The 21,987-nt window shown below is 46.2% G+C and overlaps 1 protein-coding gene across 3 annotated transcripts in view; it reads right to left on the minus strand.

Moving 5' to 3' along the window:
* Positions 1–21,987, minus strand: part of SRGAP3 (SLIT-ROBO Rho GTPase activating protein 3) — a 262,285-nt gene that overhangs the window by 100,077 nt on the left and 140,221 nt on the right. For all 3 annotated transcript variants that reach the window (XM_047849973.1, XM_047849975.1, XM_047849976.1), the window contains exon 3: positions 14,449–14,611. In XM_047849973.1, the coding sequence (XP_047705929.1) occupies positions 14,449–14,611 (163 nt within the window). The remainder of the gene's footprint in view (positions 1–14,448; positions 14,612–21,987) is intronic.

Below are 21,987 nucleotides of genomic sequence, written 5' to 3' on the forward strand. Positions count from 1 at the left end.
CTGAGATATCACCTCACGGTCAGAGTGGCTAAAATGAACAAATAAGGAGACTGTAGATGCTGGAGAGGATGTGGAGAAACGGGAACCCTCTTGCACCATTAGTGGGAATGCAAACTGGTGCAGCCACTCTGGAAAACAGTGTGGAGGCTCCTCAAAAAATTAAAAATAGACCTACCCTATGACCCAGCAATAGCACTGCTAGGAATTTACCCAAGGGATACAGGAGTACTGATGCATAGGAGCACTTGTACCCCAATGTTTATAGGAGCACTTTCAACAATAGCCAAATTATGGAAAGAGCCTAAATGCCCATCAACTGATGAATGGATAAAGAAGATGTGGTTTATATATACAATGGAATACTACTTGGCAATGAGAAAGAATGAAACCTGGCCATTTGTAGCAACGTGGATGGAACTGGAGAGTGTTATGCTAAGTGAAATAAGTCAGGCAGAGAAAGACAGATATCATATGTTTTCACTCATATGTGGATCCTGAGAAACTTAACAGAAAACCATGGGGGAGTGGAAGGGAGAAAAAAAAGTTACAGAGAGGGAAGGAGGCAAACCATAAGACTCTTCAATACTGAGAACAAACTGAGGGCTGATGGGGGGTGGGGGGAGAGGGGAAAGTGGGTGATGGGCATTGAAGAGGGCACCTGTTGGGATGAGCACTGGGTGTTGTATGGAAACCAATTTGACAATAAATTATATATATATACACACACACACACATACATATATACGTATATATTTTATATATATATATATACAAAATATATACAATATATATACAAAAGAAACAAATCATCCATGATGACCACCTCTCACTTCTCCCTTCCTTCTTCTTCTTCTAACAGGAGATGAGACATGGTGGGACTGACCCCTGCTTGCAAAGTCATACAAGATGGTCCATCAGTCATGGGACCCAGTTTGACCAGAGTGCTTGTCTCTAGTGATTGGGTTAGAAAGAGAAACATATTCCAGGCGGAGCCAATGAGAATCTTCCCTGGGAGCTTTCTAACAACCATACTCTCAGATCCTCTCTCCTCTGGGGTTGCTAAGCTAGGATATCAGGAATCTTGGGCTGCCTGCAGTCATCTTGTCCATCACAAGGAGAGTCCAGGCCTTGACAACAGCATCTGCATCCTGGATCTAGTGAAACCTAAACAAGACTTCTATCCAGACCTTCTCAGTTATTGGATCCAATAAATTGTCATTTTCGCTGATGTGAAAGAATACTGATGTAATCTGTGCTTATGTTGGTCTGAATGTACCAGAATGACCACAGAGCAAGACAGTCTTCTGAAACCCTCCACCAGGCACAAGCTTTCAAACAGTCCCTACAAAAGGAACAATTTCCAACCAATCAAAGCATAAGCTCCTTAAAGGCTGGGACTTCCTGTAGTTCTGATCACAAAGACTTGCATATAGAAGGAGCTCTATAATTGCCTGTCTATGAGCTAACTAATACACAGAAGCAATAGGAAACCAGAAAGCAGTAAAAAGTGGCCATCTTTGAATCTTCCCCCCCCCCCCCCCCCGCAAAACAACCCATGCATTCATGTCAACATGGGACCAACTGGCAAAAATTTTTTTGACACAACAGTTCCTGAGTGAAATCAATTTTCTTTGCTCTGAAAATCTTGCCATGGGTGATTGATTTAGTTTTCTTTTAAAGTTTTTTTTTTTTTTGAGAGAGAGAGAGAGAGAGAGAGAGAGAGAGAGAGCAAACGAGGGAGGGGCAGAGAGAAAGGGAGACAGAATCCCAAGCATGTTCCATGCTGTCAGCACAGAACCTAATGTGGGACTCGAAATCACAAACCGTGAGATCATACCCTGAGCCGAAATCAAGAGTTGGCACTTAACCATCTGAGCCACCCAGGTGCCCCTGATTTAGTTTTCAGTGCAGGGCTAATTGAACTTTTAGGGGGAAGCCCTCAAAAATTATTACCATAGGTCCCGGGCCTTCATGAGCTGTATTTGAAAGGTTCTATTTTTAAAGGGCAAACTAACAGGTGGGTCATTTCCAGTGCTAATGTCGTGCCTAGAAAAATAAGATCATCCTAAAATGTTGGGTTTTAATGACAAATCTCCCTCCACTTCTCTGAAGGAGACCATTAGAAACAATCCTCGAGAAAACATTAAAGCAGAGAGGGAGGTGGAGGCCACCTCAACTCTCAGCTATCCTCTAGGGCCTCTCTTGTAGCACCTTGTCAGGTGCTACAGCAGCAAAGGCTCATCTCCCTCTGCTCGACTAGATGTTCTCATGTTGGGTTACCTTTGGGGACAGTTCATGGCTTTCCTAGTTCTGGGGTTCCAAGCAAACAATAGGAAACAAATTAAATAAAACAAAAGTTTTGGCTCTTTTAGCTGTAAATCCCACATTGTTTCCACGCTCCTGCTTGTTTTCTAAGCAATAACAAAACTTGAGACCCACAGATGTTCCCTATTTAAATACATGATATATGTACCACTGGCCATCTCCCAGAGCAATTGTGCATTTATTTCCCAAGCAAAGGCTTAAAAGGCGTGTCTCAGAGGAATGGGGGTTCTCCAGTTTGTCCTGGAAGGTCAGCTTATCCCTGGAAACAGCAGTTTAGACAGCTAGTTGGCTGTTTCTCTTAGCTGTGTCCTCACTTGCCAGTAGGTGGGTTGTGGGCATTCTGCCATGTCACAGCCCCTTGTCCCCAAACAACAGCCATAGCCTAGTCTCTCCCCCACCTTCCATCCGGACCCTTGTTACTCTTCCCCTCTCCCCTATCATCTTCCTGTCCCTGCTCCTGGACACCTCCCTGCTTTTCCTCCCCTTCCCAAACTAGTCTATGTCTCCTGTTGCTGCAGCTCCAAATGTTGTCATCTGCATGTTTGTGTAAGAAGCTGGAATGCACACTTGAGCCCTGAACTCTTCCCCCTGTTGCCGGAGCCGGGATACCATATTGCAGGAAGCAGGAAGGCCCCGGGACTGCTCATCAGAGGTTCTTGGCAGCAGTGGGCCCCACCGATGCATGCCCAGGAGCTCAGCAATGTCACCCTCCTCCCCCTGTAATTACTCTCCAGCATCCCTCTGGCATGCTGTTTGCACTGAAGGCCTCCGTTTTCAGAAATGCTTAACAAAACAGGTCTAAGGAAGTCCAAGCATACCTTGGAATGACTACAAACAAGCGCTCTGACAGGCTAGGAGTTTCTAGATCTCTACTAGTAACACTAAGTATTATTATTAATAACACTTGCTATCATTGTTAATTATAATGCCCAGTACTATTACTACTAATACTACTTGTCAGTATAGATAATGACAACAACACTGTTAGTGAACAATACTAGCTATTGTTCATGAATCTCTCAGCATGTGCCAGGCCCAGTGATGCCTGCTTTACAGATAATCACTCACTTAAGCCTAATATCAGCCCTTTCTTTATGGGAGGCACTATCATTAACCTTACTTTAAAGACTGAGACATAGGAGCTCAGGGAGGGTGAGTAATATGCCCAAGACCATAGAGCTGGCAGATGGGATGCTCTCAAACATTCCACTCTACTGCCCCCACTGGGAGAATTAGCATTCTATGTGCCTTAAGAATTTTTTTCCCAAAGCATTCCCAAATAATTATAAAACATGGATACTCCTCTGCCTTTAGTATGAAGAGCATAGTGACATTTACAAGGCTCTGCTTTAGATCATCATAAATATCAGATAACACACAGTGCCCAGGGCCACTCTGCAGAATCTCCCGTTATCTGTGGCCAAGTCCCTGCCCTCCCCCTGGCCTCCAGGTCAAGGCAGAAGGAGATGCGGTGGAATGCTGACCTGAGTCTCTCTGGAAACAGAACATATTCAGTAGTCTTTCTGGACTACATCCCTGATGCCGACCTACATTTTTTGTTTCTTTTTTTTTGCCACGAATCTCTTACAGATAAGGAGAGAAAAATTTGTAATGAGGGAAGGGGAGCATGACAAAGCTATCTTTCTGAAAAACCAGTATCTATGAAAACCTGAAGCCACTGAGTTTTGAGCTGTTTTTTTTTCCCCTCTCTAGATGATCTTCGAGGTGAATACAAATGTTGTCAGGCTTATTTGTTAGATTCAAAATATTATTAATCACGTATTACTGCTGCATCACTGATCCGAGACATCACTTTACCCTCCTTGTCATTTTATCATCTGATCTTTTTTTTCATCTGCATTGTTGTGAACAGGATGTAATACAGACTGCTTTGGCGTTTCAAAAATGTCTGTAGCCAGGGCACCCGGGTGGCTCAGTCGGTTAAGCAACCGACTTCGGCTCAGGTCATGATCTCGCAGCTCATGGGTTCGAGCCCCGTGTTGGGTTCTGTGCTGACAGCTCAGAGCCTGGAGCCTGCTTCAGATTCTGCGTCCCCCTTTCTCTCTGCACCACCCCCCTCAAAAATAAATAAACATTAAAAAATTTTTTTAAATGTCTGTAGCCAGCTACCCAGCACCTTTCTACCCATTTGCCCATCCACCCGTCTATATGTCTACCCATCCACCCACCCATGTACTCGTGAACCTACCCACCCGTCTACTCATCCATCCATCCTTTCCTTCCTTTCTATTCCCATAGCACCCTCCCTGACCCAGGCTCCTACCATCCCTTCACCACTAATCTGCGCATTAGTGTGTATGTGTAATAACATGTAACTGCTCTCCCTGAGTCCAGCATCTCTCTTTCAAAGCCATCAAATATATCACATCAATCATCCTTAAAGTTGGCTCTGGTTACGTCATCGCCATTCAAGAACCGTCAGTGATTCTCCAATGTCTAGAAAATAAATCCCAACTTATTCTGACATCCAAGGGCTTCTTCAATCTGTCTCCAACTGGCCTTTCTCCCCCCACCTTTATTTCAGTTCTCCAATATTTCAAACATACACAAGGGTAGAGAAAACGATAACAAACACTCATGAACATGCCACCCAAATTAGATTTTTCTGTTTTCGCTCCAAAACTACTCTTAGAAAGCAAAATGTTCCAGATACCACTGAAGCGTCCTTTGTCCCCTTTCTTCCTCCCTCCTTCCTCAACTGCTACTCTGCAGCTAGTGTGCCTTCCACAGCCCACCTTTGCATACCTTTAGGTCACACAGGTTTCTAATACTATAAACAATATGAACTAGGGGCGCCTGGGTGGCTCAGTCGGTGAAGCATCTGACTTCGGCTCGGGTCATGATCTCATGGTTCACGGGTTCGAGCCCCACATCAGACTCTGTGCTGAGAGTGTGGAGCCTGCTCGGGATTCTCTCTCTCCCTTTCTCTCCACCCCTCCCCAACTCATGCGCACACATGTGTGCTCTCTCTAAATAAATAAATAAAAACTCAAAAACAAACAATATGAACTATTAATTTGTTTTAAATTGTTTAAAAATATCACAGCTTAGCTTGCTTTTTTCACCCAATGTTGTATTTTCCAGTTTTATCTACATTGTTACATACACATCTAGTTCCGTCATCTTAAGGATTGTATGCTATTCCATTGAATGACTATAGATAGTTTATTTAGCCATCCCCTTCATGATGGACATTTAAGTGTTTTTGTTTCTTTACTATAAACACTATTGCAGCAAACACCCTGTTACAAGGTTTGTGTGTGTGTGTGTGATATACTAGAATATTTTTAGATTATACTCAGATGTGGAATTGCTGGGTCACAGGGTGTATACCTCTTTCTTCACTGTTGCTACATTAAGCCCAGTTGTTCCCCAAAGGGGCTGGACCAATTTACAGGTCATGAGAGCTCCCTGTTGCCCCACCTTCTTGTCAGCTCTTAGGACTGTCCTACCAATCTAAATGGGAGTCAAACTGTGTCTCATTTGGTTTTCTCTTTACTTATTTGTTGTTGCAGGAAGATTTTTTTTTATTCGAACATAATGGACTTTGTCAATATTTTTCTTTAGAGTTTGTGCTTTTCTTATGTTTCCTTTAGGCAAAAGAAACCTTCTTTTTTATGTTTCTTTTCCTATCCCCAGGGTTTTAAATATAACCTCCTACATTTTCTTCTACAGTTTTAAAGTATTGCTTTTTACCTCTAGTGCTTTAATCTACCTAGAATATATTGTTGTGAATGAAGGTAGAGGTCTCATTTTTCCATATAAAAAAAAATGTGTGTGTGTATGTGTAAAATCATTTCCCGAAAATAACCCCCAAAATGACAACCAGTGGAATCTACCGACCAATCTGTAATGCAACACTGTCATGTACTGTGCTCTCATTTGCAAAAAGTCCTGTTCTGTCCCATTAGTCAGCTTACCTAGCACTGCTCTAGAACTGCCTGTTTTACTGACTATCACTTTAGAGGAGCTCTTGATATCTGATAAGGCCAATGTTTCAACAAAAATTTAAAAATATAACCCACAGACCTTATTTTCTTATCAACTGTGATAAAGTTGTAAGTTAAAAGCAAGCATAAAGCTTTAAAAAAAAACCTTTGAAACTAAAGTAAACACAATTCTGAATAATTCATGGGTCAAAGAAGAAATTGCCATGGAAATTATGAAATATTAATCTCTGAATGACAATGAAAGCATCACTTATTGAAACTTTTAGGATGCAGCTAATTTGTAGCATTAATGGCATTAATCTTCAATCGTTCTTATTTTTTAATGGACCCGGCTGACACACAGGAATATGATTAATTTCTGCAACCAGCCATCTTGCTGAATTCTCTTCAACAGGAAGTATGATATTTGCTGTTGGCTTTTGGTAAATGTCCTTTATCAGGCTAAAGAAGTTTTCTGCTTATTCCTGTTTGCTAAGAGTTTTTGTCTTAAATGGTGAAAATTTAGAAACATGCCTTTTAAAAGTCAAGAATACCACTTCTCTCCCATATCCCTCCATACTGTACCAGATGAAGGTCCTAGCCAATATAATAAGGCAAGAAAAAGAAATAAGAGGTTATAAAAGAAGAGACAAGGCCACCATGATTTAGAACTAATCAGTGAGTGGCTTTCTGAGCATACTTTTTCTTGTTTCTGACACTTTGTTTAATCTGTATGCCCTGAATAAAATATTCCTTCATCCCATCTCCAAAATTAAGTCTCACTGTGTTCTTTCTCAAAGCCCCAATAACCATCCTAATAAAGTTAATATTTATTGATTACTTACTGTGTACCAGGTAGTGGTTTTATATAATCTTTCTTTAATCCTTACAACAACCCCATGAAGGAGGTTATTATTAGCTTCATCTTGAAAATGAACTCACATGGTCAGAAAGTGGCAAAATAGGGACTGAGCCAGGGAATCTGTTCACAGCCCTAACCACTGCACTGGACTGCAACACTGACCTATCAGCTCGTGATACAGGACCCAGACATTTCTGTCCACCAGCCTTTGCTTTGGTCTGGAATCCCATGTCTGACTTTTCTCAAATCTCTGCATATCTGTATGGTGATGTGCCACCCAGGTCACTTTCAGTCCCTTTTAATCCCCAGCTGTGTGGACGGCTGCTGGCAGACAGGAACTACCTTGGCTAAAGAGCAGTTAGCCGAGACCTAGGTCTGCCTAAGACCATGCCCCCTTCTGGGAGCACCAAAAAGGTAAAGGTCCATCCTCCTTGCCCCTACTCAGGAGAACTCAGAAGGGCCAGCCCAGCTTCTGAGCTCCCCCAAGGAGTCAACTGAGGCTTTAGCTGTGACTGCACCACAGCCCAACTTCTCCATTCACTGACTCCTGCTTTCCCTCCTTTCCTTCTGCAGGTGGAAACCCCAAGAACATTTGCTAATATACCCCTGTGTTGTAATCACTCTCAATCATCTTCCTGGGGAACCCAAACTGGGATAAATCCTAATCTTTCAGGACTCACTTCAAATGCTGCATCCCCAACATAAAACCTTCCCTGAGCCCCAACCCCCAGCCCATATTAGAAGTCCTCCTCCCTCTGAACCAACATCCCTCTCTGCTACATTTGAATCACAGCCACACACCTGTCTTTGCTTCCATTCTACAGTGTGATCTCCCTGAAAGAGGGCACTGTGTCTGACTCATCTATCTTCTTCACCACCTGTCTAACACCAAACATGGGCTCCAATCACACACATCTGGAGTCCAATTCCAGCTCACCTTCATCAGCATCAGTTCCCTCATCTGTAAAATGGGATGATGACAGCATCTTGCTCTTAGGATTTAAGAATTAAGTATCTATGGAGTGCTTAGCCCAGAGCCCAGCACACAGTAAGCACTCACTGTTTGCTTTCTATGATTATTGTTTGCCTACTGTCATGATAGCACTAATAAATGTTTATTGAGGGGGTTGAATGCCTGATGGTGACCAGCTCAGCAGGCTGTACTAGCAGAGTGAGTGTTCACGACTTCATCTCCGTGGGAGCCAGTGGAGATTGGCTGAGGGTTTCTCGTTCCCTTGGCACTTTGCCCACTTGCTCTGTCTCCATGTAGGCCTCCTAGCTGGACCCTCCAGCATGCAAACCCTCACTCTCTCCTGCAACCACGAAATAAAAAATAAACTTGGCTTTGAATCCAAGGCCATTGGTGCTTTTGATCTTGGTTACAAAGCAAGGCAATTATTGGACACAAAAGCCCTGATTTATTTATGAAATGCGACGGACATCTTCGAGGCGGGAACGAAAAAGCTCACTGAAGACCAAGACCTATTGCCACACAGTGAATGGCTGCTTTCAAACACAAGCCCCCCAGATGCCTTCTCTTCTCTGCTGAGAGTCTTTCCTCATTAGTGCTTCCTCCAGAACACCGCAGCTCCCAACAATCAAATTCACTTCACGGCCAGGCAAGTAATTAAATTCTGCAGGCATCGGAGCATAGAATAATGGATGGCTATTGTTAAGGAGGCTGAGACTGAAAATGGAATGAATGGGCTTCAATGCCCAGTCTCAAACACGGTAGGGGCAGGAAGGGAGAGCAGGCAGGATGCAGATGGACGCCCCCCCCCCCCCACCACCACCACTGGTGCTCCGCAGGGGTTAGTAGATTCAGTACAGGACCTGGAGTGGAAAAACCTGCATTTGGGGCCAGATGCTGTGCTTACCAGAGGCAGGCCGCAGTTTCCTCACCTGTGAAACAAGGAGGTCAGTTATTCTCCATGTGTGGTCCCCAGACCAGCAGCATCAGCATCGCCAAGGAACTTGTTAGAAATGCAGATTCTCAGGCCTCTCTTCCCCTTACTAAATCAGACATTGTGGCAGTGGGGCCTAGCAATCTGCTTAACAAGACCTCTAGGTGTTTCTGATGCTAGAATTTGTGAATCACTGGTAGATAATGTTTAAAATTGAGGCTGCAAATTCAAATGCACGAAGGGGCCAGGGAGGCAAAATAAAGGAGCCAAGCAGGTATGCTACACTAGACGAGAGCAAGGACCCTGGGGCAGTGGGGAGAGTGTGCCCTGCCTATAGGGGCTACCAGCTACTCAGTCCCAGCCAACTCAACCAAGAATTACCTATGGGGATCTGATATTGACAGGACTTCTTAAAAATGCAAAGTCCTGGTTTTTATGTGAACTCCTACAATTTTCAAATATTGGTTTTATTTTTCTTAACATAATGAGGGCCATGCAGATTATCCTTGAGAACCAAATTCAACTGAAGACTGCCATTTTGCAGCCTCCCTTTTGAGTTACCTTGGACCTCCACTGTGATATACCCATTGTGCTCTTGACTTTCTCCAAACACTGAACTCCCAACGTCCTTTCTCCATTTGGCAGACTCCTATTCATCCTTCAATACCCAACTCAAAGGTCACCCACTGTGAACTCATCCTCAAGCGTCTGACCCACTTTCCACCTCTCCACTAAGAAGGTAAAGAAGAATCAAACATGAGGTTAAAGAATTGACACACTGAAGAAGGGAACACAGAGGGAGACATAGAGAAGTTATAAAAGTGTTTCCCCACAGAGGAGGAATAAGGACCTCTCAGAAGAGTTACCATATTGCTGCTTGAAAAATCACTTAAAGAAAACAGTTATCCCATTAGACCAGAATCTAACTTTTTATTTATTTTAGAGAGAGAGAGGGGCAGGGAGGGGCGGAGAAAGAGAGAGAGAGAATCCCAAGCAGGCTCCATGTTCAGCACAAAGCCTGACATGGGGCTCAATCCCATGACCCTGGAATCATAACCTGAGCTAAAATCAAAAGTCAGATAGATGTTCAACCAACTGAGCCACGCAGATGCCCTGAGCAGAATCTAATAAGATGAAGTTTGAAAAGACCAAATATAAAGAAACGCAAGTACAGAATTCAAAAGATAGATTTTAAAAAAACAGCTGGCATAAAAATACCAGGGATTCAAGCAGGGAGCTCAGAGGGAGCCAACCATGTGAAGAGACTGAGGTCAAAAAGGCAAAAGCCTGCATAAGTTTCATTATTAGAAAGAATGTGTCTAGACAGCTCTGTTCTACTCTTAGCCCTTCAAACCTTCCTGGAGTATTCTGAATAGATCTGAATGTTAACTTGTACAGGTCAGAGAAGCCTGGGGCATGACTTAGGTGGGGGGGAAGTGTGAAACCAAATCACAGGGTGAACTGAAGGGACCTGGGGTGTTTACTCAGAGGTGGGAAAGATCTGGCTGGGTGGTCATGATTTCTATCTTCGAGCAACTGACAAGTCTCCACATGGATTGGTCTATGTGGCCCTCAGGACGTGACCAGGATCGTGAGTATAAACACTGAGATTTTATTTTAACATTGGGGAGAACTTTCTATTGATCGTGGTTGTCCCCAAATGGAATGAGCTATCCTGAGAGGTAATGAATACCATTTCTTAGGGACATCTAGCAGAGGGAGGGCCAGCTCCTGCAGAGAATGATAAAGGGACTAGAAAAGAGGCCTAGTGGACATCTGTTGTTTTATTTCTCCCTTCTTATAAGAGGACTCCAGTTTTTCAGGGGAACCACCCATTCTATGTTCATGGGTTAGGTGGAGTTGAGTGTGTACGTGGCTTCAGGGGTGGGGATGTTTCCTGAGCCTGGTCAGTCAGAGCACTGCCTCTCGCTGGCCACAGGTGCAGCTTCAGGAACGCTGGTGTGACCCATGTTGAGCAATCAGAGCCTATAAGACTCAATTCTGGGAGAAAGGAGCTCTCACTTTCCATGGGGCTTGATGCAGGGGGGATGGAAGCCTAGGGGGGGGGCATGTGGTTACCACATGGAGAGAGACTTCCTGTAAAAGAGTCCTTCATCCCACCCCCCAAAAAATTGAGGAAACAGAGAAAACTGGAGCAGAGCTGCAGAGAGATGGAAGTTCTTCTGTGCCCTTGAAGCCCCCATGCCTAAAGCCAGCCTTGCTCTGGAGAGCTGGTAAGTCCCTTTCCTCCTTCAAGTCAGTTGAGTCGGGTTTCTGTTGTTCACAACCATAAAAGCTCTGACCAACAGGATGACCTCTAAGGTCTCAGCCAGTTCCTTTGGCTACACCGGATCCTTATCTCATACTTAAAGCAAGGGCCACCTGTGTACATATGTCCACTTGCCCGCAGGAATCCTAGGATGGCTTGTGGAATGGGAAGTGCTGCTTCTAGTCATAAGAACAGACTGCACTGCAAGGGGAAATGGAGAATCATGAGAAGGTAAGTTATTAAGTCAAAGAGCACCCTGAGTCAGCGAGAACCTGGTAGGCAGAGCAGCTGCCCCAGACCCAAACCCAGGAAGGACAGCTGGCCTGGAAGCTTCTCCCTTCCTGCAGATGCATGAGCAGCTCATGGCTTGGTGGGTGGGGAAGGAACATCCCCTCGAGTGTTAGGACCCAGCTCAGGAATAGGGAGGAGGCTCCAGTCTTCAGGGTCACTAGAGAGCCACCATTTAATGAGCACCTGCTGGATGCCAGGCCTGTGTTGGGCACTTGGCCTACCTCTGCTCTTCAGAGCAGGCCCCTAGAGTGGGCACTGTCACCATCTCCATCTCCTAGGTGAGAAAACTGAGGCTCAGAGATTGGCCCGGGTTCACAAGTCAGTGAGGGGCAGTTCTGAGACAAACTTCAAAAGCCCAGCCATACTGCTTCCTGCCGGTGATGAAAATGGGCCCAAAGTGGACAAGTCTGGGTTCTCTGGCAGTTTTTCAGGCTTTACCCCCTCATTAGTAAGATGGAGTGAATGACGATCCCACTCCCCAGTCTGACCAGAGACGGCCTCACCGTTGCTGGAGGTCTGTGGGATCTATTAGTACATAAGGAGTGCAGCCTCCGTGCCGAGATTATCTATAACTGATGTGACACAAAGGGACCGCGCTGTGCTAAATCAGCCAGCCAGACTCTTCTCCGGCTCTCTCCTGGCCCACAGGGGCCAGGCCGTTTCCTTTGTTCCACAGGCACAGGCCTGGTAACAAGGCAGCCAGAAGCTCAGCTGTCGACATTTTTTCATTATTTTCTACCCTGTTAACCTCCATCACCAGTGAGGCTGCTGTCAGCCTAAATGAGAACTGAAAAGATTTATCTCACTTGTCCCAGGGCTCAGTCAGGAAAAAGACCCTTCATTTCCTAACGGCCCTGATGACCCTTTCTCTGTGAGTCACTCCCACCCAGGAAAAAGATGTGACACTGGCAGCAGGCGGGGGCTTCTGGCCAGACCGAGTGATCGGAATCAGCTGTTTGGTTTTGCAAAGCACTGTGATTTTTTTTTTATTGCACTGTATTTACCTTCCTAATTATGTTTGCTCACACAAATATTAAACTTAGACCACGTTTCATAAACACTGCCCCAAGAGGGGACCGGCACATATTGTGTGGTGGGAGGGAATTAGCCTGTGATTACCGTTTTGCTGTAGAAGTTGTCCTCGAAGTGGACAACCCAAATACAGACCACAGAGAGATTATTACATTTCAAATCAACTTGTTCTCCTCCTTGTGCTTCTAGCAATCCCAGGTCACCTAATCCCTAAAATTGGCTCCTAGTAAGATGAGCTCAATAATTTTGGTAATAACACTCACGTTGGTAGAGTGGTAGCCAGCTTTCCTGAACACTTACTGACCGTGTCTTTCTTCGGACTAACACCCTCTTTTTTAAAGAAATTTTTTAATGTTTACTTTTGAGAGAGAGAGAGAAAGAGAGAGAGAGGGGAAGGGGCAGAGAGAGGGAGACAGAGAATCCGAAGCAGGCTCAGCGTTCTCAACACAAAGCCCAACACGGGGCTCGAACTCATGAACCACGAGATCATGACCCGTGCCAAAGTCATTTTTGTTTTTTCCTTTTTATTTTTTTTAAAGAGTTAACACTCTCTTAATCGTCCCCAAGGCCCTGTGTGTCTTTTTATCCTCATCTCACAAATGAAGAAACTGAGGCACAGAGTTAAAGTAACAACACCCAAAGACACACAGCTGATAAATGATGGAACCAGGATTGTGAACCTATGAACCCAGAAATTTAAAACCTCTGGACCCAGAGACCACACCCTGGTCAATGCCTCCTTGTCCTTCACATGTACTACTGGGAAGTAGTTGACCCTAAAACCATTTGATAGGACACAGAAGATGAGGCTCGCTGAAGCCAAAGGACCAGCCCATTTTACAGAGAGGACACTGAAGTTCACAAAGGTGGGTTCAGTTCTACAAACATTACGCACATCATCTACTGTCTGCCAGGCACTGTGCGAGAGGCCTGGGATATAGAGGCCTCAGGGCGCATACAAGTGACTGTTCCCTGCACACCTGACTTCTGGGCATTTATACGGGTAAAACCTTTCTGAAAACAACTAAGCACTTTGCTACAAGTCTTAAAAATGAGCAAACTTTTGACCCAAAAATTTCTGTTGCAGAAACCGACCATAAGATAATAGCAGTGACCGTGACGTAAGTATACGTGAGTATAAAGACACTCACAGCAGTGTTATTTCTAAGAGTAAAATAATGGAAATAAGCTAAGTGTTCAACAATAAAAGATTGGTTAAATAAATGAGGGTAATCTATGAAATTCTATGGAATCATTTAAAAGTGGTACAGAAATATACTTATTGACTTGGGAAAATTTTGCCATACAGTGTTATGTAATTTGTTAGGTGACATAAGAAGACAGTAAAGTCATATATGCAGTCTCATGTCATTTGGGAAATGTATACTGGAAATGTATAGATATGAGAACTTACAAAAACTGTATTTGCATTTATATGTTTAAAGAAATTCCTATGGCACCAAAGTGATTATGCAGAGTGGTACCATTCCAAGTGATTTTAAATTTGTGTGTGTGTGTGCTCATGTCCATTTCCCCAAATTTCCTACAATGAACATGTAGTATTTGCCAACCATGCAGACATTTTAATTTTTGTGGGGGTGGTTGTGGAAGTGGCTGAGGCCACCAGCCATATCTAGGATTCAGACTCAGAGTCTGGGACACCATGTCCAGCCCTCGGCCCCTTGCACCCTTCAACACACCTCCCCTCCTGGTCCCATCTCCACAAACTATATCCCACCCTGGCACCCTGGCAGTGTTGCCATGGCCAGCCTGGGGCAGAGATATCCGAGCAGGTAGAGTGGCCTGCTTGCCCACCTTTTTGAAGAGTCTGATGACATCCTCGCTGATCTGTGAGAGGCGGACGATGACATTGTTCATGAAGATGTCATTGAGGGTGGCATGATCTCGACTCTCCCGCCTGGTCTGATGCAGGACCAGATACCAACAGTTCACGGGTGAGAGGAGGTACTGGTCCTTCCTGTGGAAACCAAGGCAGCTCAGGTTGGCCTCACTGGAACTGTCACCCACACAAGTGTTTTGCATTGTCATCCACTATAGCTCTTTTGAACTTCATGAGGCCCTTTCAAGTTCAGTTTCATTGGAACACATTTACAGCTAGTGAAGCGATCCCCCCAAGGTCCCAGAGCAGTGCTGGGGCCAAACCCAGGTCTTTGGGTTCTAAGTCCTATCCCATTCTCCTCTCCCCTGCATGTGGAATTTGCTACGTGCATCACTCCCTTCTGGGCAGAAGCTGCCTTCCATGGGGCTAAGAAATACTCAACCAATTGTGCTTGAAATGCTCCTATTAGTGCTAAAACTATGCAGTGGAAAAACAAAAGTGGACCCTTCCCTGACTCCCCCAGCCCCTTTGTCCTCTTCCAGGGCCAGCTTCTGTGTCTTGGTCTCTTGGAGACATATGTCTTTGTCTCCCAGTGGAGCTGGGGGCTTGTTAGGATTTCAGCTTCTGTATTTGGGAGGATGTCAACCCATCTTCCCAAATGGGATGCTTGAGTAAAGTACATACAAGACAAATAAACCCGCCCCCCCCCCCCGCCCCGTAACAACTGATAGGTCTTAGCAGACTCCAGCCAGGCATTTTGCTAAAACGGTTCTCAAAGTGTCGTCCTCAGACCAGCAGCAACATCAACAGAGATCTCGCTAGAAATGCAGGTTCTCAAGCCCCATTCCAGACCTGCTGAATCAGAAATTCTAGAGGTGGCAATCCGGGTTTTAACACACCTTCTATGGGATTCTGATTCAAGCCAAAGTCTGAGAACCAGATATCTACATACCATAGAGATATGTTTGAAATGGGATATGAGAAATAGGATGTTTCTGAAAAAGGAAATGGGGGAATATCTCTCACTTGTGTACACTTTCCCAAAGGCCCCTGTGTTGGCCTCAGTAAAGGGTGTGAGTGTGTGTGTATACACACACACGTATACATATATCTGTATATATGTATACACATATATACATATATGTATGCATATATTTACACATGTGTGCACATGTATATGTATACACATATATGTATATATGCACAGACATGTATATACATATATGTGTGCACATATATATACCCTACTCTCCAAAAAGAAAGAAGTAAGGGTAATTAGAAACCGATAATCTCATGTTGCCACATGTGGTGTTGTGCTGTGTTCTTGCCCTCTGGCCCTGATTCTTCCCTTATTCTACTTCCCAGGGTGGGAAGGACATGTTGGAAAAGGCAGGATGTGGGGGAGAAGACCATCTGCATGTGAAGGTGGTGGCCTCTAAGATAGCCCCAGACCTGCATTCTCCCCTCGGGCCCTCAGGGTGGGCCACCCCAGAGGGCTGGCCACGGATATGCTCAGCTGCCTACTACCAGTGATTTTGAGGAAGGGAATTCTGCTGACTCTATGACCACATTATCCTCCCACAGCTAAGGGGATGTGCCGGGGGTGCAGCCCCAACAGCCTTGGGCACCTGCAGCACCCCCACGCCCCAGACCACACTGCAACTCCTAAGCTTGGGAAGGACAGGTGAGGAGGGGCCTCTTAAAGGAATTTTCTGGCTGTCACCAAATGGGCTAAAACTCTGCCCAGCTAGCACGAATCCAGGAGAAGGGAGTTTGGTTTAGAGGATGGTCACGGTGGAAAATGCCTAAAGAAAAAGGAAGATAGGCTGCCATAGGAAAAAAAAAATGAACAAATTGCTTCTTTGCTTGTAACCTAGAGAAAAAGCTAGAACACGAAAAAATTCGACCACCCAGCCCAATTCCCTCAGCATTTACTCAGCGTCAGGTCTCAGATGGGCTGTGGGTGACCGTGACACAGACATGCCTTGGAGAGGCTCCTTCTCAAGTGGCTGAGGCAGAAGAAAGGATTACAGTGGAAGGTGAGAAAGTGCTATAACAGAGACACACACAGAGCATCAGTTCCGCTTGAGAAGTTGGAGAAGGCACCACTCTCCCCCTGTGCTCTCCACATCCCAGGCACACACTCCCCTTTTCCGTTGTGCCAGGTTCCCTCCCACCTGGAGCCTTCATGCATGCTGTTCCCTCCATCTGGAATGCATGAGCCCCTGCTCTTCTTGTGACTGCCTCCTTCTCTTCCTCTCAGTCTCAGCTTCAATGATACCTCCTCAGAGAGTGCACCTGTGATCAAACGCTAAGGCACGGGTTCTCAAACTGTGGTACCTGGACCAGCAGTATTGGGATCAGCTGAGAACTTGTTGAAAGCGCAAGTTCTCAGGGCCATCCCAGGCCACTTACTAAGAAACCCTAGGGGTAGGCCCAGCATCTGTGTTTCAACCAGCCCTCTGGGTATCCTAACACACTCAGGTTTGGAAACATTTGCCTCAAGCAGTTTCCATCCCCATCCCTCACCCTACTGTAAGTTCTTCCAGAGGAGAGACTGTTCTGTTCCAGGCACCACATCCAGTGCCCAGGGATGTGCCTGATTCCTAGCAGAGGCTATAGAAATTTCCATGAGAAAAGAACACATTTGTTCTGGGTCTTGAAAAATGGGTAGGAGTTTTCCAAACAGAGGAGCAGAGAGAGATAGAATTGTAGGCAGAGGGCACCATGGATACAAAGATAGAGAAGTGGCTCCATAGAGCCAGAATTTCAAACATGTTAAGAGAGGACTGGTAGGACATGAAGCTGGAAGGGCAGATTAAGGGCTTGATTGTGGGGAGCAACGAACGCCAAGCTAATGAGCTTGGAATTTATCCTCTAGGTCACATGGTTCTCTACCTAGCTATACATTAGAATCACCTGCAGAGCTTTAAGAAAACACCAAGAGCCAGGCCCAATGCAAGACCAACTAAATCAGGATCTCCGGGGGTAAAGCCTTAGTATTGGTATTTTTTTTTAATGTTTATTTATTTTTGAGAGAAAGAGAGAGACACAGCATGAGCAGGGGAGGGGCAGAGAGACAGGGAGACACAGAATCCAAAGCAGGCTCCAGGGTCTGAGCTGTCAGCACAGAGCCCAACGCAGGGCTTGAACTCACAAACCATGAGATTATGACCCAAGCCAAAGTTAGAAGCTTAACTGACTGAGCCACCCAGGCGCCCCTAGTATTGGTTTTTTAAACATTTTCTGTAGGATTCTAATGTGCATCCAGGGCTAAGAATGCCTGCTATAGGCAGTGAGGAGGCATGAAAGTTCGTAAGCAGAGGTATGGTTTAACCAAAGTGTGTTTAGATCACTGAGGGCAGACTGCAGGATGGATGGATAGATAGATGGATAGATGAATGGATGGATGGATGGATGAGTGGATAAAGGGGTGTGTAGATGGGTAAATACATGAATAAGTGGGTGGATGGGTAGATGAGTGAATGGGTAGGTGAATGAGTGGATGGGTGGATAGATGAGTGGACTCATAGATGGATGAGTGTATGGCAGGATAGATAGGGGTGGACAGAGGCATGGGGCTGGAGAGAGGACGACTAGTCAGGAAGTGACCTTAGTCTAGGAAAAGAGAGAGATGATGAGGGCCTGGGTGGGTGGCAGTGTGGCCAGAGAAGGAAGGACTTGAGACACCTCCAAGGGAGCACAGATCATCATGGAGAGCTCCTGGAAATACAGAGGAAGAAGAAGGATGGAGGAAAGTAGAGTGATTCCAAAGTGCAGATCTCAGGCAACTGGGTAGATGCTGATGACACAAACTGAGATTAACAACTGCAAGGGAGAAGCAGGTTGGGCAGAAAATACTTTGCACATCCCATTTTTCACTGCTTCCTGATAGAAATGGAAAGATTAAGGGAGAGATGAGATAATTGAGCTGTTACTCAAATTACTTCAGGGGCTTAGCTCAGTCTGGGATGCAAAAATTGAGCAGCATCAAGGAATTAAATGTACAAAATTTATGGAAGTCACAGCCAGAAGGTGAATTTCAGGTGGGGGAAAAAGAAGGCAAGTGATTTTGAAAGGGTAAAGAAGTGCTGGGATGGCTTGGGGGCCATGAAATGAGGTCACATGGTCAGAGAGACTTGGTCAGAGAAAGCCAGCACAGCCCTTTCTCATCAGAAGCTGTGGGCAGGAAGCAATCTCTGCAATCTCCGACGGAGTCCCACAGGGAGGCAGGACAAGTGGAGGCAAGTGGAAGAAAGTTACCCGAAACAACCAAGGACTTGTCAAGCTAAAGTGAGCAGCTGCTGGGAAGACGAGGGTCTTGGTTCTCCCAGGCTCTCTTCGCAGTCTGTGTGTACGGGCCAGGCACAGCTAGGTGCTGAAGATGCAGCGGGGACCAGAGCAGGTGAGATCTTGCCCCCACATGCCTTCCACTCAAGTGAGGAGCCACACGAGAGGAACAGAAGATGGTGACACAGCCTCATAAATGTAGTCATGAGAAGGAGGTGTGGAGCAGAGGAGGGCCCTCTTGCCCACATTTGGTGGTGAGGTGATGGATGGCTTCCCTTCCCGGAGGAAGCACTTTCTTGACTAAGAACCAAAGGCTGCAATGAAGTTGGATAGGACAGAGCTTTCTAGATGGAGAAATATGGTGAACAAAGGCCCAGAGGGAGGCCGGAGAGAGCATGTGGGTGAGTAGAACACAGTCGAGTGGGGCTCAAGCATGGCGTTCTGGGGTGGAAGGTGAAAGGTTGGAGAATCAGACAGAAGCCACATAGCCAAGGGCCTTTATAAGTTCCATTACAGAGTTTGAGCTTTGTCCTCAAGTCAGCGGAAAGCCATCGAAGGATCTAGAGTGGGGGAGTGAACAGGTAAAACTGCATCTGCAGACTCTAGCTTTGGCTACTCTGTGGAGGACGGGCTCAAGGGGGCCAAGAGAAAAGATGAAGGATTCAAGAAATACCTAGGTAGTGAACAGACTGGGTCTGGAGATTAACCGGATGGAGTTTGAGATGCGGATGGGGAGGGAGGAAGAGATGTCCAAGAAGACTCCCAAGTTTCCTCGGTTGGGCACCTTGGGAGAGCAGGGGTGGCATTTGCTAAGCTGAGGAGAAGCAGAGCAGTGGTGAGGCAGGGAGGGACAGAGAGGAACTCCGTTTGAACACAACAAGTCTAAAGGGCTTAAGGAATACCAGGATGGTGATATCTGGGCTAGAGAAACAAATGGGGAAGGTGGTAGCAAGCACTCAGATGGTATTTGAAACCATGGAATGACATGGAACCCTGTACAAACGTGCACGACCACATGGCAGAAGAGGCAAATCCTCAGGAGGCCTGGCAAGGCTGAGGCTGGAGGGACGGGACAGGGCTGGGCTCCTCCCCTCCCCCTGGTTACCTAGGATGGCCATTATAGGCTATCCCATCCTTCCCTGCAGAGATGCTGCCCAGGCCTGCCATCTAACCAGCAGGCCCGTGTGCTTGGTCTATCCCAGAGTGGGAGACTGCTTGTTCTGCTCTCCTCACCTTCTCCCAGCCCTGGCTCCCTTTGTGTAGGGTGGCTCATTAATAGACTACAAGGCTTGGCTGGGGCAGGGGGTGGGGGCGGGAACAGGGCTGTCCACAGCCAGGATCAGGGGCGGAATTGACTGCTTTGTGGAAAGCTGCCACCCATGGTCTTGGCCACAATGGTACCAGGATCTCACCATGTCAGAAAGAAGAAGAAAGAGCCACAGATGGAACCCAACATGGCAAAACAGAAAGTTGCCTGGACTTGAGGGTGAGTGTTCACCTGTGTCCACCGCACTGCCTACGTGACTTTATGCGGGTCTGTGCATAACCTCTGTATTCTGGCTACTCAAATGGTACCATTAGCCTTGGGATTAAACACCAGAAAACAGCTCCATGGTCATTCATTCAGCAGTTCATCCACTCAATACATTTTTTATTGAATATTTCATATGGTTCAGACCCCAGGGATGTAATTTTGAACACAACAGACACAGTTCCTGCCTCCGCGGAGTTTACAGTATAGTGAGGGAGACAGACACCGCTTAAGAAATCCTGCAAATGTGTGTCAAGTTACAACTGCAGGAAGTGCTAGAGAAAATGGTGCCAGGAGAGCCCATAACAAGAGGACCTGGCCTGGGGGTCCCTGAAGTATCTCTGAGGAAGCAGTTTTTAGGCTGGACTCTAAAGGAAGAGGGCGGGAGCCTGGTAAGGGGGGCGGGAGGGGAGGCTCAGGGGACAAGGGCCCAGGCAAAGGGAAGAGAACAGGCAAAAGCTCATGACGGGGTGGGGGAGTTTGGTGCATTTAAGGAACTGAATAAAGGCCAATGTGGCTGGAATCCAGGAAGCAAAGCAGAGGAGGGGACAGGTCAAAGGCTCCAGCCAGCACATCGATCACCATCCCATTGGCCATCTGGATTGTACCAGAACCCCAGGAAGAAGCACCCAAAGACACATGGAAGAGCTGGACACCAGCCTTCCTTTTCCAGGGGGTTACTTGTCCCTTTTGAGAATGGGACCCCTTTGGCCTGAAACCCAGCTCTCCATTCCAGCACTCATTTCGCCTGCTGCAGCCACACTTTTGGAAGGTGTCACAGTGAACCTGGCCCGCGCTCTCTACTCTAAGGCACATCTTGAGCAGCCTTTCTGCTTTTCCAATCGTGCATCCCAGTATCTATGCAGCAGGCAGAAGCAGCAGGCATATACATATGTATGTGAGAACTTTCACATACATATGTATATATATTTTCTTTTTCTTTCTTTCTTTTTTGGCCAGAAAACAGCAATGAAAATTTCTGGTGAGTCACAGCTTTCTTTCTTTGGCTAGAGTTGCTGGGTATGAGGCTCCAAGAGAATGCAGCTTAGAGGAGCAAGGTCTTGCCAAGCTGGTGAGCTAGGGAAATGAAATTAGCAGTGAGCCAGCTTCTCCTGCTTCTCAGCTGGGGGCCGGAAAATTCCGCTTTGCAAACAGAACCCATTTCCAGGCCTTCAGAGCCCCACGCTGCAGATGAATCCAAATCTACTGCCTTGGGACTGTGGTTCCTCTGGGAGAGAGGCAAGCTCCTGCAGCTGACACCATCGCCAAGATGCCAAATCCCCGCCTCTGGCTTCCTGCTCCCTTCTAGGACGTTTTTGGGGCTTATGCTGGCTTGCTCAGCAGACTGCTAGCAAAGCTGCCCCTGAAAAAAGGCTCCCTCAATTAGTTCCAGGGCCCAAAAGGTAAGCATAACCTCTTGCTACCTAAGCTGCCCTGAGCAGGATTTGGAATTCATCGCCCTTACTTGGAGCATGAATCATTAAGCCCACAAATATTACCTGAGTGCCATCTTATGTGCCAGACAATGGTAAGCAAAATGAGTCATACTCCCTCATTCATGGAGTGTACAGTCCAGTGGGGGCCTCAGGTGATAATCAAGTCATCACATAAATACATAGAAAATTTCGGGGGACCTGGGTGGCTCAGTCAGTTGGGCGTCCGACTTCAGCTCAGATCATGATCTCGCAGTTCG

The sequence above is a fragment of the Prionailurus viverrinus genome, chromosome A2 (assembly GCF_022837055.1).
Source record: "Prionailurus viverrinus isolate Anna chromosome A2, UM_Priviv_1.0, whole genome shotgun sequence".
Classification (NCBI taxonomy): Eukaryota; Metazoa; Chordata; class Mammalia; order Carnivora; family Felidae; genus Prionailurus; species Prionailurus viverrinus.